Below are 15587 nucleotides of genomic sequence, written 5' to 3' on the forward strand. Positions count from 1 at the left end.
ATTACAGGTAGATACTCTCACTGACCACTGACTTTATGTTTATTTGGGTTTATTCTTATGTTATTAGAATGTAATTACACCGATCAGCCATAGCTTTAGAACTACTAGCCCAACACTGACCTGAAGATGTTTTGACTCTCTAAACATTAATGCAACCTTTTCAGAAACACCATGACAGATGTCATATGCTGTCTGGAGGCGCCATGATGGATCATGTCCAGTAATATAACACCTAATATGACGCGTTTATGGCATGCTTATATGTTGCAGGATTAATCTTCCCAGTGCTTTTCACCAGTTAGGACATGCACACAGCGCCCTCTTGTGGCACAATGGAATGAGCCTGTTTCCAGTGTCAGACCTGTGGATCAGACCTGTGGTTAAACCTGATCTCAGGCCTGCCAGGGTCATTTCTCTATCCTCATGAAGCTCCTGTGGAGAGGTGTTTTGCTGTGGGATGAGGAGGTGTTGGGTGTTGGAGGGCAGCAAAGGGCAGATGTCTGAGTGTGTGATGTGTATCAGTCACTCCTGAGAGTGTGAGAGTGTGACAGGGCTGAGTTCAGCAGAGTGTGAGAGCTGGGCTGCTGGAGGGGTCGGAGCCCATCAGCTCACATTACTGTTCACACTTCAGCTTTAAACACAACCTCTCGCATGGCTGAGGAGGAGGCGGCAGCGAGGCAGAGAGTTCTGATCAGACATGTGGAGACAACTTTAATATTAGCACCTTAAACTGCAGGCTGATCATCATCATCATCATTATATTATCATTATGATGTTATTATTGTTGTTATTATTATCAGTATTATTATTATTATTATTACTATTATTATTATTATTATTATCACAATAATAATAATAGTTATTATTATTATAATGATGATGATGATTATTATTATCATCAGCATTATTATTATTATTATTATTATTATTACCACCATAATTGATATGATGTACATGATGTATATGATGTGATGTATGATGTACTGATTACAGGCCAAACTGCACTGAATAATATGTGTAACAGGGTGGTAACAAAGTTATTTTTTAATATATATATATATATATAAGTAATTATGAGTGCTTTTCTCAGAACAGAGCTCCGGTTATGTTCTAATAAAGGTCATAATGAATAAAGCTTAACAAAGAGTGAATACATCATTTAGAAATGTCTAGACTTTAATAATAGAGTAAATTCTTATAATAATAATACAATCTTTTTGTTTGTATTTGATATATATGAAAAAAAAATCTGCGTAACAGGGTGGTAAAAAGTTGTTTTTTTGGGCATTATTACAACTAATAAAGTAATTATTAAAGATTTTTACACAACAATAAAGGTCATAATGAATAAAGTCTAACGAAGAGTGATTACGTAATTTAGAAATGTCTAATTTAGGCTGAATTGCTGTATGAAAATGAAAGTAAATCAAAAAGTAAATCCTTATAATAATAATAAAATGATATTGTTTGTGTCAGGTTTTAATCAGGTTTACACACTACAGTTCACTTTTATTCCAAAAAAAAAAGGAATAATCTGTGTAACGGGGTGGTAACAAAGTTGTTTTGGTGGATTATTACAACTAATAAAGTAATTATTAGAGATTTTCACACAACAATAATGGCCATAATGTATTAAGACATTTCTAATAATAATAATAAATAATAATAATAATAATAATAATAATAATAACAATCATATAATGTTATTGTTTGTGTTTGAAATTGACATTAATCAGATTTACACACTACAGTTCACTCTTATTTCAAAGAAATTGAATAATCTGCGTAACAGGGTGGTAACAAAGTCATTTTTGTGACATTATAAAGTCATTATTAGTGATTAGTGAGAAAGTGAATAACACTCCAGAACTGAGTGCAGTGAGCTGCAGTACAGCCGTCTGAATTAATTAAGCCCAGAACATTAACGTTCAGTGCGTGGAGCTGAGTAAACTGAGAGCCAGTTAAACCAGTCTCTGGTCAGTACCGAGCAGAAGGTGGGCAGTAAAGTCCAGTACAGTGGGGCAGGAGGGTGGATGTCAGTGACAGGGTGGGGTTCTGCAGTGGGAGGTGAAGGGCAGCAGTTGGGCTGTGAGGGAAAGGGTTTGTCAGTGATGGACATGAGGGTATAATTACCCCGTCTGTGTGTCGCCCCCGCGCAGCTGACAGCCCGTCAAAAGTGTCGCAATTAATGTCACAAACTCTTCCTGTAACAATTACAGTAGAACGGAAATCTGCTTTTAAAGAACCGGGCCTTTCATGAGCCCGTCGGTTCCGTCAGCAGCTACAGACACACATATGATCAACACACAGAGAGAACTGGTAAACAGGGCTAAATTCATCCATATAGATCATCATTCCATCACCTACCTTTCAAATACATTTGGACAAAAGTATTTGGACACCTGCTCATTCAGTGCTTCTTCTGAAATGAAGGCCATTAAAAGAGCTGATTCTGCTTCTGTTGGAGTAACTGTCTCTACTGTCCAGAGAAGAAGACTTTCTACTAGATTTTGGAGGAACATTGCTGTGAGGATTTGATTGCATTCAGCAACAAGAGTTGGGTGTTGTTAGTGAGGTCAGTATATTGGATGATCTCCACTTCACCTCATTAGCCCCAACTCATCCCAAAAGCATTGGATGGAGCACCATCCTTATTTGGACACAAGTATTTGGACAGTGACAGTATATGTAGTCTTGCCTCTGTACACCACCTCAGAAAGGAAGCAATCTAGATGTGACTGAAGTTCAGACGTACAGCTTTAATTCAACAGAAGTGTTCATTCTATTAGATGTTGGAGGAGCATTGCTGTGAGGATTTGATTGCATTCAGCGACAAGAGTAGGATGTTGTTAGTGAGGTCAGGATGTTGGATGATCTTTACCCCAACTCCCCAACTCATCCCAAAAGTACTGGATGGAGCTCCTCCACCATCATTCCAGAGATCACAGCTCTTCCACTGCTCCACAGCTCCTCAATGCTGTACTCCTCTACAACCTACACTGTGGAAGTACACACCGTACTCAGTAAAATACATGGACAGTATATCTATTTGTGTGTGTTAGTAAAGCTAGACTGTGTTTATGTATAATTGTGACATATGTAATAATCAGACCTAGACACTTATATTAGTAATCAATGTTGAAACGCAGGTCATTCTAAACAGTTCACTTACTTTTTCTAGCCTGCAATCTGGATGCTTACTCATAGTGGATGCTTTATAAAAGACATGGGTAGTCCAACTGTTTGTTTGATATTAGTTAAATTAGATTGTGTTTATCAGTAATTGTGATTTAGATAATATTCAGAACATCATCATATTTTTTTGTTGTAATAAATGCAGAAATCCAGACCATTCCAAAGGTTCACTTACTTTTTCTAGCCTGCACTGTGGATGTTTACTCTATATGCTTTATAAAAGGTATTGTTTGAACTTGAACACTTACCGCAAGGGTGGCTTCAGTGGCCTAGATGTGTTTCTCTCATTACTACTAGCATTGGGTCATCATCACCATCTTCATCACCATCATCATCATTATCATCATCATCATCCACCAGAATGACCTAAACCCAAAGTTCCCACTGAACCTAATGAACAGCTTGTAAACGCTCTTGACAACACAAACACCCAGGTTTATTTATGTGAAAATACAAAATGAGATCATGTACATGATATTAATAAATGCTCTGTACAGCGATCGCCCACTGTAACCGCCTGACGCTTAAAAAAAAGACACAATCTGACCTTCCATTCAACGCAAAATAAGAGAAAGTGTTCCTGGGTGAAAAGTGTCCAGCTTTGCCTTTTTTTAATGAGCTGTGGCACGGGTTCAATCAGACTTCAGTAATGTATGCACAGCAAACTAAGAGGGGTACTTTCACATACAGTGCCTGAGCGCTGTACAACAATACTGAATACAGTCTGTATTCCACCTTTCAGTGCTTCAGCCTTCGTACTGTTCAGCCGTGGCTGTAACTGAGCTCTGTAATAGGGTTAGGGGGCCACTTCTCGCTGCTGTGGGCTCTGGGGGTCCTCGTTTGGTCTTTTAACTGCTGGCGCTGGGCTGGGCTGGGCTAGACTGAGCTGGGCTGCACTGGCATCAGGGCGAGAACGGCTTGGATGTTCCCAATGCCAGGGCTGGATATCACAAACACTACAGGCCATGTAATGGTGTGTGTAGTAGTGGTGTTCAATAATGGTGTGTAGTAATGGTGTGTGTTCAGTAATAGTGTGTGTAGTAATGGTGTGTGTTCAGTAATGGTGTGTGTTCAGTAATAGTGTGTGTTCAGTAATGGTGTGTTTAGTAATGGTGTTTGTTCAGTGACAGTGTGTGTTCAGTGATAGTGTGTGTTCAGTAATGGTGTGTGTTCAGTGATATAGTGTGTTAAGTAAAACTGTTCATCAATGGTGTGTGTTCAGTAATGGAGTGTGTGGTCAGTTATAGTGTGTGTGATCAGTAATTGTGTGTGTTCAGTAATAGTGTTTGTTCAGTAATGGAGTGTGTTCAGTAATGGTGTGTGTTCAGTGATATAGTGTGTTAAGTAAAACTGTTCATCAATGGTGTGTGTTCAGTAATGGAGTGTGTGATCAGTGTTCAGTAATAGTGTTTGTTCAGCGATGGAGTGTGTTCAGTAATGGAGTGTGTTCAGTGATCATGTTGTGTTGTATTGTCTGTTGTTAAACTGAGCTCATTCTGAAATGCTTTTGATCTGGCTCTGTAGATAGAACTAATCTCAGAAGATTGAGCTGATCTTGGTAGATAGAGCTGATCTCAAAAGATAGAGCTGATCTCAAAAGATAGAGCTGATCTCAGAAGATCGAGCTGATCTCAGAAGATCGAGCTGATCTTAGTAGATAGAGCTGATCTCAGAAGATTGAGCTGATATTGGTAGATAGAGCTGATCTCAGAAGATCGAGCTGATCTCAGAAGATCGAGCTGATCTTAGTAGATAGAGCTGATCTCAGAAGATTGAGCTGATATTGGTAGATAGAGCTGATCTCAGAAGATCGAGCTGATCTCAGAAGATCGAGCTGATCTTAGTAGATAGAGCTGATCTCAGAAGATTAAGCTGATCTTGGTAGATAGAACTGATCTCAGATGATTGAGCTGATATTGGTAGATAGAGCTGATCTCAGAAGATCGAGCTGATCTCAGAAGATCGAGCTGATCTTAGTAGATAGAGCTGATCTCAGAAGATTGAGCTGATATTGGTAGATAGAGCTGATCTCAGAAGATCGAGCTGATCTTGGTAGATAGAACTAATCTCAGAAGATCGAGCTGATCTTGGTAGATAGAACTAATCTCAGAAGATTGAGCTGATCTTGGTAGATAGAACTGCTCTCAGAAGATCGAGCTGATCTTGGTAGATAGAACTAATCTCAGAAGATTGAGCTGATATTGGTAGATAGAGCTGATCTCAAAAGATCGAGCTAATCTTGGTAGACAGAACTGATCTCAGAAGATCGAGCTAATCTTGGTAGACAGAACTAATCTCAGAAGATTGATCTGATCTTGGTAGATAGAACTAATCTCAGAAGATTGAGCTGATCATGTTAGATAGAACTAATCTCAGAAGATTGAGCTGATCTTGGTAAATAGAACTGATCTCAAAAGATAGAGCTGATCCTGGTAGATTGAGCTGATCTTGATAGATAGAGCTGATCTCGGTAGATAAAGCTGATCTCAGAAGATTGAGCTGATATTGGTAGATAGAGCTGATCTCAGAAGATCGAGCTGATCTTGGTAGATAGAACTAATCTCAGAAGATTGATCTGATCTTGGTAGATAGAACTAATCTCAGAAGATTGAGCTGATCATGTTAGATAGAACTAATCTCAGAAGATTGAGCTGATCTTGGTAGATAGAACTGATCTCAGAAGATTGAGCTGATCTTGGTAGATAGAACTGATCTCAGAAGATTGAGCTGATCATGTTAGATTGAGCTGATCTTGATAGATATAACTGATCTCAAAAGATAGAGCTGATCTCAGAAGATAGAGCTGATCCAGGTAGATTGAGCTGATTTCAGAAGATTGAGCTGATCTTGGTAGATAGAACTAATCTCAGAAGATCGAGCTGATCTTGGTAGATAGAACTAATCTCAGAAGATTGAGCTGATCTTGGTAGATAGAACTGATCTCAAAAGATAGAGCTGATCTCAGAAGATCGAGCTGATCTTAGTAGATAGAGCTGATCTCAGAAGATTGAGCTGATCTTAGTAGATAGAGCTGATCTCAGAAGATTGAGCTGATATTGGTAGATAGAGCTGATCTCAGAAGATCGAGCTGATCTTGGTAGATAGAACTAATCTCAGAAGATTGATCTGATCTTGGTAGATAGAACTAATCTCAGAAGATTGAGCTGATCATGTTAGATAGAACTAATCTCAGAAGATTGAGCTGATCTTGGTAGATAGAACTGATCTCAAAAGATAGAGCTGATCTCAGAAGATCGAGCTGATCTTAGTAGATAGAGCTGATCTCAGAAGATTGAGCTGATATTGGTAGATAGAACTAATCTCAGAAGATTAAGCTGATCATGTTAGATAGAACTAATCTCAGAAGATTGAGCTGATCTTGGTAGATAGAACTGATCTCAAAAGATAGAGCTGATCTCAGAAGATCGAGCTGATCATGTTAGATAGAACTAATCTCAGAAGATTGAGCTGATCTTGGTAGATAGAACTGATCTCAAAAGATAGAGCTGATCCTGGTAGATTGAGCTGATCTTGATAGATAGAGCTGATCTCGGTAGATAAAGCTGATCTCAGAAGATAGAGCAGATCTTGGTAGATTGAGCTGATCTCCATAGATAGAACTAATCTCAGTAGATAGAGCTGATCTCGGTAGATTGAGCTGATCTCGGTACAGCCGACACTGGAAGGTGAACACAGATGTGGAAAAGACAGGAACCCGTTGACCAGTCAACACAAATCAGACAGTTGTAAAGATAACAATGCTCTGAACACAAGCTGACTCTGTGAATACGCTCAGCTTCCCCTTTAAAAAGACAAGCAGTGGTTCGTTACCGACGGCGATGCAGCGTAATTCATTTAGAACGAGTAAATAAACACAGCTGTTCATTTAAGTGCACTTTACACCAGATCCACTCTCACACCCTCCCTCAGCTCGTGAACACAGAAACTGAAGGCTGTTTATTAGGCAGAGTAAAAGCACTTTTATTTATTTGTTTATGTTTATTTTATGCGTTTTTAATGTGAAATGAACTTATTTTACATCTGTACATCTATTAAACCCTGCGAGACATTTTCAGAGGAAACAAATTACCAAAAATAACAAGAAATACAGATAGAAGACGTAGTTTAGCCGTTTTTATGAGTGAGTTAAGCCTTTATTATGTGTGGGTTAATTCTGCCAAGCCTCAGTGGTTCTCAAACCAGCTGTATGAGTAGCGCCATCTGGTGGTGCCCTGGAAGGTACATCAGATAATTGCAGAAATGTGTTGAATAATTAGATCGAAAATCTGATCAATTAAGTCAAGATTGATACTGATGAAGTCAGTTTGTGTCTTTGCTTCTTAGCTACTTAGCTAGCTACGTCAATCCTGCGCATGCTAGGCTAATAGTTAGCTAAAACTAGAGACACAGCTTAGCGCTCAAATTACCAAACAAAACGAATGACTGTGAAGGAACACCTTTAGGTCATGACTGACGCTAATGATGTTAGCCTGTCTCTGCTAATAGCATCATTTCAGATGTGTTTACACTGAAGGGCAAATTAAGTTTGTTTTTTGTGGTTGCCATAGTAATGGTGGGATGAATAGCCCTAATGTGGGACACCTGAGCTCTAGTTAGTGTAGATCTTCCTCAGAGAAATACAGTAAAATGGGCTGGTTCTCACCGATATGCAGTACCTGCACTTCTACATAATACTCTTTGGCAAATCTCTATTTCAGCTGGGGGGCGGGACAATAGAGAGGCAAACTAAGAGGCAGAACCAATCAGAATCTCTATTTCAGCTGGGGAGGCGGGACAATAGAGAGGCAAACTAAGAGGCAGAACCAATCAGAATCTCTATTTCAGCTGGGGGCGGGACAATAGAGAGTCAAACTAAGAGGCAGAACCAATGAGAATCTCTATATCAGCTGGGGGCGGGACAATAGAGAGGCAAACTAAGAGGCAGAACCAATCAGAATCTCTATTTCAGCTGGGGGCGGGACAATAGAGAGGCAAACTAAGAGGCAGAACCAATCAGAATCTCTATTTCAGCTGGGGGCGGGACAATAGAGAGTCAAACTAAGAGGCAGAACCAATCAGAATCTCTATTTCAGCTGGGGGCGGGACAATAGAGAGGCAAACTAAGAGGCAGAACCAATCAGAATCTCTATTTCAGCTGGGGGCGGGACAATAGAGAGTCAAACTAAGAGGCAGAACCAATCAGAATCTCTATTTCAGCTGGGGGCGGGACAATAGAGAGGCAAACTAAGAGGCAGAACCAATCAGAATCTCTATTTCAGCTGGGGAGGCGGGACAATGGAGAGGCAAACTAAGAGGCAGAACCAATCAGAATCTCTATTTCAGCTGGGGGCGGGACAATAGAGAGTCAAACTAAGAGGCAGAACCAATGAGAATCTCTATTTCAGCTGGGGGCGGGACAATAGAGAGTCAAACTAAGAGGCAGAACCAATCAGAATCTCTATTTCAGCTGGGGGCGGGACAATAGAGAGGCAAACTAAGAGGCAGAACCAATCAGAATCTCTATTTCAGCTGGGGGCGGGACAATAGAGAGGCAAACTAAGAGGCAGAACCAATCAGAATCTCTATTTCAGCTGGGGGCGGGACAATAGAGAGGCAAACTAAGAGGCAGAACCAATCAGAATCTCTATTTCAGCTGGGGAGGCGGGACAATAGAGAGGCAAACTAAGAGGCAGAACCAATCAGAATCTCTATTTCAGCTGGGGGCGGGACAATAGAGAGTCAAACTAAGAGGCAGAACCAATGAGAATCTCTATTTCAGCTGGGGGCGGGACAATAGAGAGGCAAACTAAGAGGCAGAACCAATCAGAATCTCTATTTCAGCTGGGGAGGCGGGACAATAGAGAGGCAAACTAAGAGGCAGAACCAATGAGAATCTCTATTTCAGATGGGGGCGGGACAATAGGGAGGCAAACTAAGAGGCAGAACCAATGAGAATCTCTATTTTAGCTGGGGGCGGGACAATAGAGAGGCAAACTAAGAGGCAGAACCAATGAGAATCTCTATTTCAGCTGGGGGCGGGACAATAGGGAGGCAAACTAAGAGGCAGAACCAATGAGAATCTCTATTTCAGCTGGGGGCAGGACAATAGGGAGGCAAACTAAGAGGCAGAACCAATGAGAATCTCTATTTTAGCTGGGGGCGGGACAATAGAGAGGCAAACTAAGAGGCAGAACCAATCAGAATCTCTATTTCAGCGAAGGGGCGGGACAATAGAGAGTCAAACTCAGAGGCAAAACCAATCAGAATCTCTATTTCAGGTGGTGGGGGGGGGGGGTGGACAACAGACAGTCAAAATCAGAGGCAGAACCAATGAGAATCTCTATTTCAGCTGGGGGGCGGGGCAACAGGCAGTCACATGGCGTCTCCAATCTTTAAACAGGAAGCACCCCAAAGCAAAAATGTCCCACATGAGGCCGTTTCACCCCCCCCCCCCCCCCCCCAAATATATTTGAGAACCACTGATAACCCATCGAGGCCTGAGCTGTGACGGATTCCTCTCTGCTGCTCTACACACCTCTGACTGAAGGTCTGTGAGGTGATGGTTGGGCAGTACACTCAGGCTGGCCGTGAAGAACATCCAAGCTCATGTTCGCCTCCATGCCAACCAGGTGTAGCGGCTTAGCGACCAAACGAGGACCCGCTGTTGCCCACTTTGCGACTTGTGGCACTGAATCCAGGCAGCTCAGTCTCGATAGGTCTCCTGGCTCTCTGAGAGGCTTTCAGTAATGATCTGTTTATTACATGAAAGAGAGGAGACGTTTGAAGTCCACAGATCATCACAGATCAAAGCCAGCTCACGTACTGAGCTCGTTTCCTCTGAGAGAAATGACACCTAGGAAAGTCAGGTGAGTTGTCTAAGTCTAGTCTACTGCATTTAAGGCATTTAAGTCACTGAGCTTAGTTCACGCCTGCAGACTCGGGGCCAGATTCCGAAAACTCTACACAAAAAAATATGTGGACATTTTAGTGTGTGTGTGTGTGTCTGTGTGTGTGAGAGAGATGCAATGTATGTTTTTTTTTTATAGTTATAATAACCCATTCTTTGAAGGTAAAAATATTATGTTCTATATATTTATTTTCTCCCTTGATTTACTTTATTATACTTGTTTGTAATTTTTCTCATTATGTTTTATATATATTTTTTCTTTTGAAGATTTTCTTAAAGTTTTATTTGTTCTCATTGTACTAATCATTTATTACCATATTATTATATGTCTGTCTAGTCATTGATGTTCTCCCTTTGTACAAGGGCTGTAGATAGTAAAATAAACTTTAATTACCAGTAATAAAGATTAAAGAGGGGGGTGGTAGGGGTGGTGGTTAAAAAAGAGATGTGAACTCAAGGTGAAGTAAATATTAATAAATATAAATAACCAGTGCAAACAAGGGGTAAAGGCTTCAGATTTGAGACTTTTTTTGTTTCTATGATTTTTGTTAAGTTATTATTGCCATTATCATTTCCACAATTAGCATCACTGGATATTTTCTCTGGAAAATATCAGAGAGATTTAATTTACAATTATATTAAAAAATTATATTTTACATTTTGCAAAATATAATTCTTGATTATATTAATTCTATAATACTTGAAAAAACAGCGTTTACATGAGTGTTTTCTTAATTAAAATAATACATAACACAATCAATTTGTCTTCAAAGTGTCTTCAGAATAGGATACATAATTAATAAATAATTCATAATAATAAATCATTTTAATTCTACTGTAATCCAAAGTTTTTCTGGTTGCATGCAGATGTTATCAGCATTTATGCAAACATGCCAGATCTTTTTTTCTTAAGATTATCTAAATGTCTAAATGTAATGATTTGGACAACTTCAAATCTGAAAAATCTTTGTTAGAATATCTATAATCAAGAAACTGTGATATTTATGGTTTTTTAAATAGCTGGCTCAGGTGGTGTTTTTTAGCAGGACGGTGTTCTTTTATGAATCTTTATTGGCAGATACAAGGTCTAAACAGTAGTGCCACACATCTCACCCCCAGTAAAACACTTCACTTCTAATAAACGAGGAAAGCTCTCAGTCAGCCTGGTAGTGAGTTTCCAGAATCTGGCCCTTGGTCTATCCGCCTAGTGAATATTCTTTCCGTAGCGTATTCTATATATGATAGCTGATATCTATCATCTGTTACCTATTCCTACTCTTCTTGAGGCCTTCATTCCCTAAAATTAGGAGTTTCTGGAGTCCGGCCGTGTGTTATCTACATCTGGTCCATATATTTAATGTATAAAACTGTAGTAATTCCTTTAACGAAGCGGAGAACTCTCTGATTGTCTGCCCTCGTCTACAGTATTTACAGTACATTCTACTTTCGTTTTCATCTAGAAAAGTGCAGCTCTAAAAAAATGTATCTTCAAATACCGTTAATACTTACAGTGCAAACAAAAATAAAGCTAAATAAAGCATGGAAATGTGTGTATGATCCAATCCACAGTCAAAGTGTCCGAGTTCAGGATTAGGATTGTCCTCTCAGGTCTCGTCCTCTCTCTCGGGTCGCTCTGATCGATGGGTTTGTACTGAATGGCTTGGGTGGTTCAGATGGGGGTTGTTGGGTTTGATTGGCATGTTCCTGGTGAAGGCTTTCTGTGGTTCATCTTTGTATTGAGTCTTCTGCAAGTGGTCGTACAGTGAGGAAAAGAGAAGGTCCACAGGAGAAGGACGTGCATCAGTCTCGCAAACAAACTTCATTGAGTTGCAGAACTGCAATTTGCTCTTTTGGGCTCCAACATACAGGTCAATCAGGGTCAATAACAACCACTCGTTAAACCCAATTTTTAAGGATTTCAAAATTCCTTCAACATTTAAAAGTTAACAAAAAAAACATAAAACACTGGCAGTGAAAAAGAGTGTGTATCAGTGGTTTGTAGGATCTCACACCTCTTAGTTATACTTTCTTTAGTATAGTTTTTTTAATCCCAAAACGTTTTTTTCTAGCATTATTAGTTTTTTCATTTAGTTTATATAATTATAATACTTATATAATGTTTATACTTATAATACTACACAAAATCCTAAATATGAATCATTATAGCTACTCAAAATCCTATATATATATATATATATATATATATATATATATATAAATAAAATGATATATAACAAACTTATAATATTTATCATAACCTCATACGTATAGTATTACTTGAAGTATATACATACAATACTTATATATACCTATTTAACTTATATATTTAAAATATATTTATAATACTTGTATAACTTTACTGAAAATACTTATCGTCATATAATACTTATGTAACTTATAGTGCTTATCATATAGTGCATATATAACATATTTACAATACTTATAATATTTATTTAACATATATAATTAGAATTTTTGTGTTAACGTGTATTACTTATACTTATCTACTTATAATACTTAGAGAACTTATATAACTTAAAATACTTGTATAATACTTATTTCTATAACATATATAAAAGTTATAGCACACAAGAGTGCTGCCACTGATTTTGGGCCCCATGAAAAGATATTACACCGGGCCCCACAACTCTAACTATTCTGCCTCAATACTCACTTAATATATACTTTATGGCCCCTGTCTGCCACATTGTCCTTACCTTTCCCCCTCATTCAGCGCCCCCTATAGTACATATTGATATTTTAACAGCGTTTGAAAGTGAGAGGGCTCTTATTCAGTTTTCCATGATAAGAGCCCCTGACTAACTGCCTCCACTTGTTCTTCACTGTTGTCCACACACCTCCAATTAGCCATGTTAGAAAATATTGATATATCAAAGTACCGTGATATTATGTTTAGCAATACTGTATCAATTATCAAAAACAACATTTTGATTTTAGAATAATATATTTTTTACATGTAGAGATGGTGGTGAGCTGCTACAGTGGTTGGAGTTTTACTCCTCCACTGTTTCTTCACCAAAACCCATAACCTGAGCCTTCTTACCCGTCAGCCCACTCCAGCACTGGATGAGAGCTGTGGAGTCTGGCATGGTTCTTGTTGTTCAAACTGAGACACATCCTTCAGACTTGTCCAACACATCAGTGTAGGGCAGTATGAACACCTGAGACGTTCTTTTAGACTGCCAGTGAAAAAAAACCCAAACAAACAAGCAAGTTTCCAGCAGGCAGTTCTTCTGACCACTACACATGCTGTCCTGAGGCCGCTTGGGCGGTTCAGGAGGGTTTCGTCATGCTCCTAAGCTTGGAGAACACCATGCAGAATGTGGATGTGCAGCAACTACAGCACCTGAACTATAAAGAGTCTCAAAGGCTGCTTATAGTGGAGGCACCAAACATCTAACCGTTCCAGCCAAGACCAACTACCGGGTCGAGATGTGATGTGCAGCACCTCAGATTTGCTTAAAACTTGCAGGCAGATCAACAGTGTCACTGGGTTCAGGTTTTAGACTTGTATCTTCATTAGGTTCAGAGATACAGAGGCTTTAAACAGTGGGCATGATTATTTATATATATATATATTAGTTATACTGTTTAGATTTGGTTATATACATATATTTGTTTAAATAATAAATGTCTAGATTTTAGAATCAGTTTTTTACATATATATTTTACATATATATTTTTACATATCTAAAATGTATAAAATGTAATATATATGTAAAAAAAATCAACATATTCTAAAATCTATACATTTATTATTTAAACAAATATGTATATAACCAAATCTAAACAGCATAACTAAAAGCTATAGATTTATTATAATTAAAAACAAATCAGGGTCATCCGAGCCTGTTATATGACAGTGTGTACTGTCTATATTATTGTCCTTACAGTACAGCAGTATATAGTGCTACAGTACATACCATGCAGTCTCGCTAGAGTCATCCGAGCCATCTGAGGTGTTCTCAGTGTTCGGTAGGTGGTCATAATACTCTGATACCATCATGTAATAACATTCATATTAATGAAAGTGTTGAGCAAATCTGAGATGATCAATTTCTTTCTGGAATTTGCTGGGTTAGGCAGATCCAGGCCAAAACCTCAGACAGAGAGCTCAGACTAGGGCTGGGCGATATGGTAAAAATACTATATGATGATATTTAAAGATATTTATCACGATACATGATATTTATCATGATACATGTAATCACAGACTACATAAATCCGTACTGACAGATTCTGAAAAACGACTATTCAGATACTTCATTTAATTAAACTCACACTTAAACACTTAAACTCGACACGGTTACAGGAAACAGAGCTCCCTCAATGTAACACAATAAAGTGCAATATGTAATTAAAGGTTAATATGCAAATACCTGGAAATAATCTAGTTGTTTGACAGAGTTTTGGACTTTTAAATTTAAATTGTATATATACTGCTAATTTATCTACTGTATGTATCTAAGTGTCTTGCTATCCCTTTGCTGCTGTGACACTGTGAATTTCCCCACTGTGGGACTCATACATTTACATTTAAGGGATTTAGCAGATGCTCTTCTCCAGAGCGACTCACAAAAGTCTTTGCCATTTACCCAAGAAGAACCTCAGTTAGTTTAAATAGACTAATAATTCAAGGATGCCTCTACGTTTAGGCTCTAAGTAAGGTGACTACTCTTCTCTTCGCCTGAGTACTTTTAGAAGAGGAGGGTCTTCAGTCTGGGTTTGAAGACAGCGAGTGTTGGACTCTGCTGTTCGGACACCCAGGGGAAGTTCGTTCCACCACTTCGGTGCAGGACAGTAAAAAGTCTGGACGCTCATCTTCCGTGGATCTTAAAGGATGGTGGGTCGAGCCGAACCGTACTTGAAGCTGGAAGAGCTCTTGGTGCAGATCGGCTTTTGACCATCAACATTAAGTACGGAGGGGCTGGCTGGTCCGTTCTGGGCTTTATAGGCCAAAGTCAGGGGTCTGAATCTGATGACCTGCGCAGCAGCTACAGGAAGCTACAGTGAAGAGAGACACAGCAGTGGAGACATGGCTGAATTTAGAAATGTTGAAGACGACCCGACCCGTGCCGCTGCATTCTGGATACGCTGCAGGGGTCTGATAGTGCGAGAGGGAGACCAGCCAGAGGAGAGCTGTAGTGGTCAAGTCTCAAAGTGACGAGAGACTGAACGAGCACCTGGGCGACTCTCTAGAGAGGAAGGGTGAAATAATAACAGATTGTCTAATCTTATTGTTAGTAATGAAACCTGCAGCTGATCAGCGTTCTTTAAGCACTAACAGGATCCTCGATATGCCCAGAAAAGCATGTGTATCACAATAGCAGAATTTATCACGATACCATAAAATATCGTCATATTGCCCAGCTCTAGCTCAGACCCACACTCACAGCTGAGATGTTACCGGTGCAACCACTCACCACGCCATAAGCAGCTTCGCTTCCAGCCAGAAAGCAAAGAG

The 15587-nt window shown here is 39.3% G+C and overlaps 1 protein-coding gene across 1 annotated transcript in view; it reads right to left on the reverse strand.

Annotated features, from left to right (window-relative positions):
• Window positions 1–9643: 9643 nt before the first annotated feature.
• The window catches only part of LOC140544385 (calcium-activated potassium channel subunit alpha-1-like), a 70753-nt gene continuing 64809 nt past the window's right edge, over window positions 9644–15587 (reverse strand). The window contains exon 27 of the mRNA XM_072667909.1: window positions 9644–11847. Coding sequence (XP_072524010.1) covers window positions 11828–11847 — 20 coding nt within the window. The 3' untranslated portion in view covers window positions 9644–11827. The remainder of the gene's footprint in view (window positions 11848–15587) is intronic.

This window comes from Salminus brasiliensis, chromosome 22 (assembly GCF_030463535.1).
Source record: "Salminus brasiliensis chromosome 22, fSalBra1.hap2, whole genome shotgun sequence".
Lineage (NCBI taxonomy): Eukaryota > Metazoa > Chordata > Actinopteri > Characiformes > Bryconidae > Salminus > Salminus brasiliensis.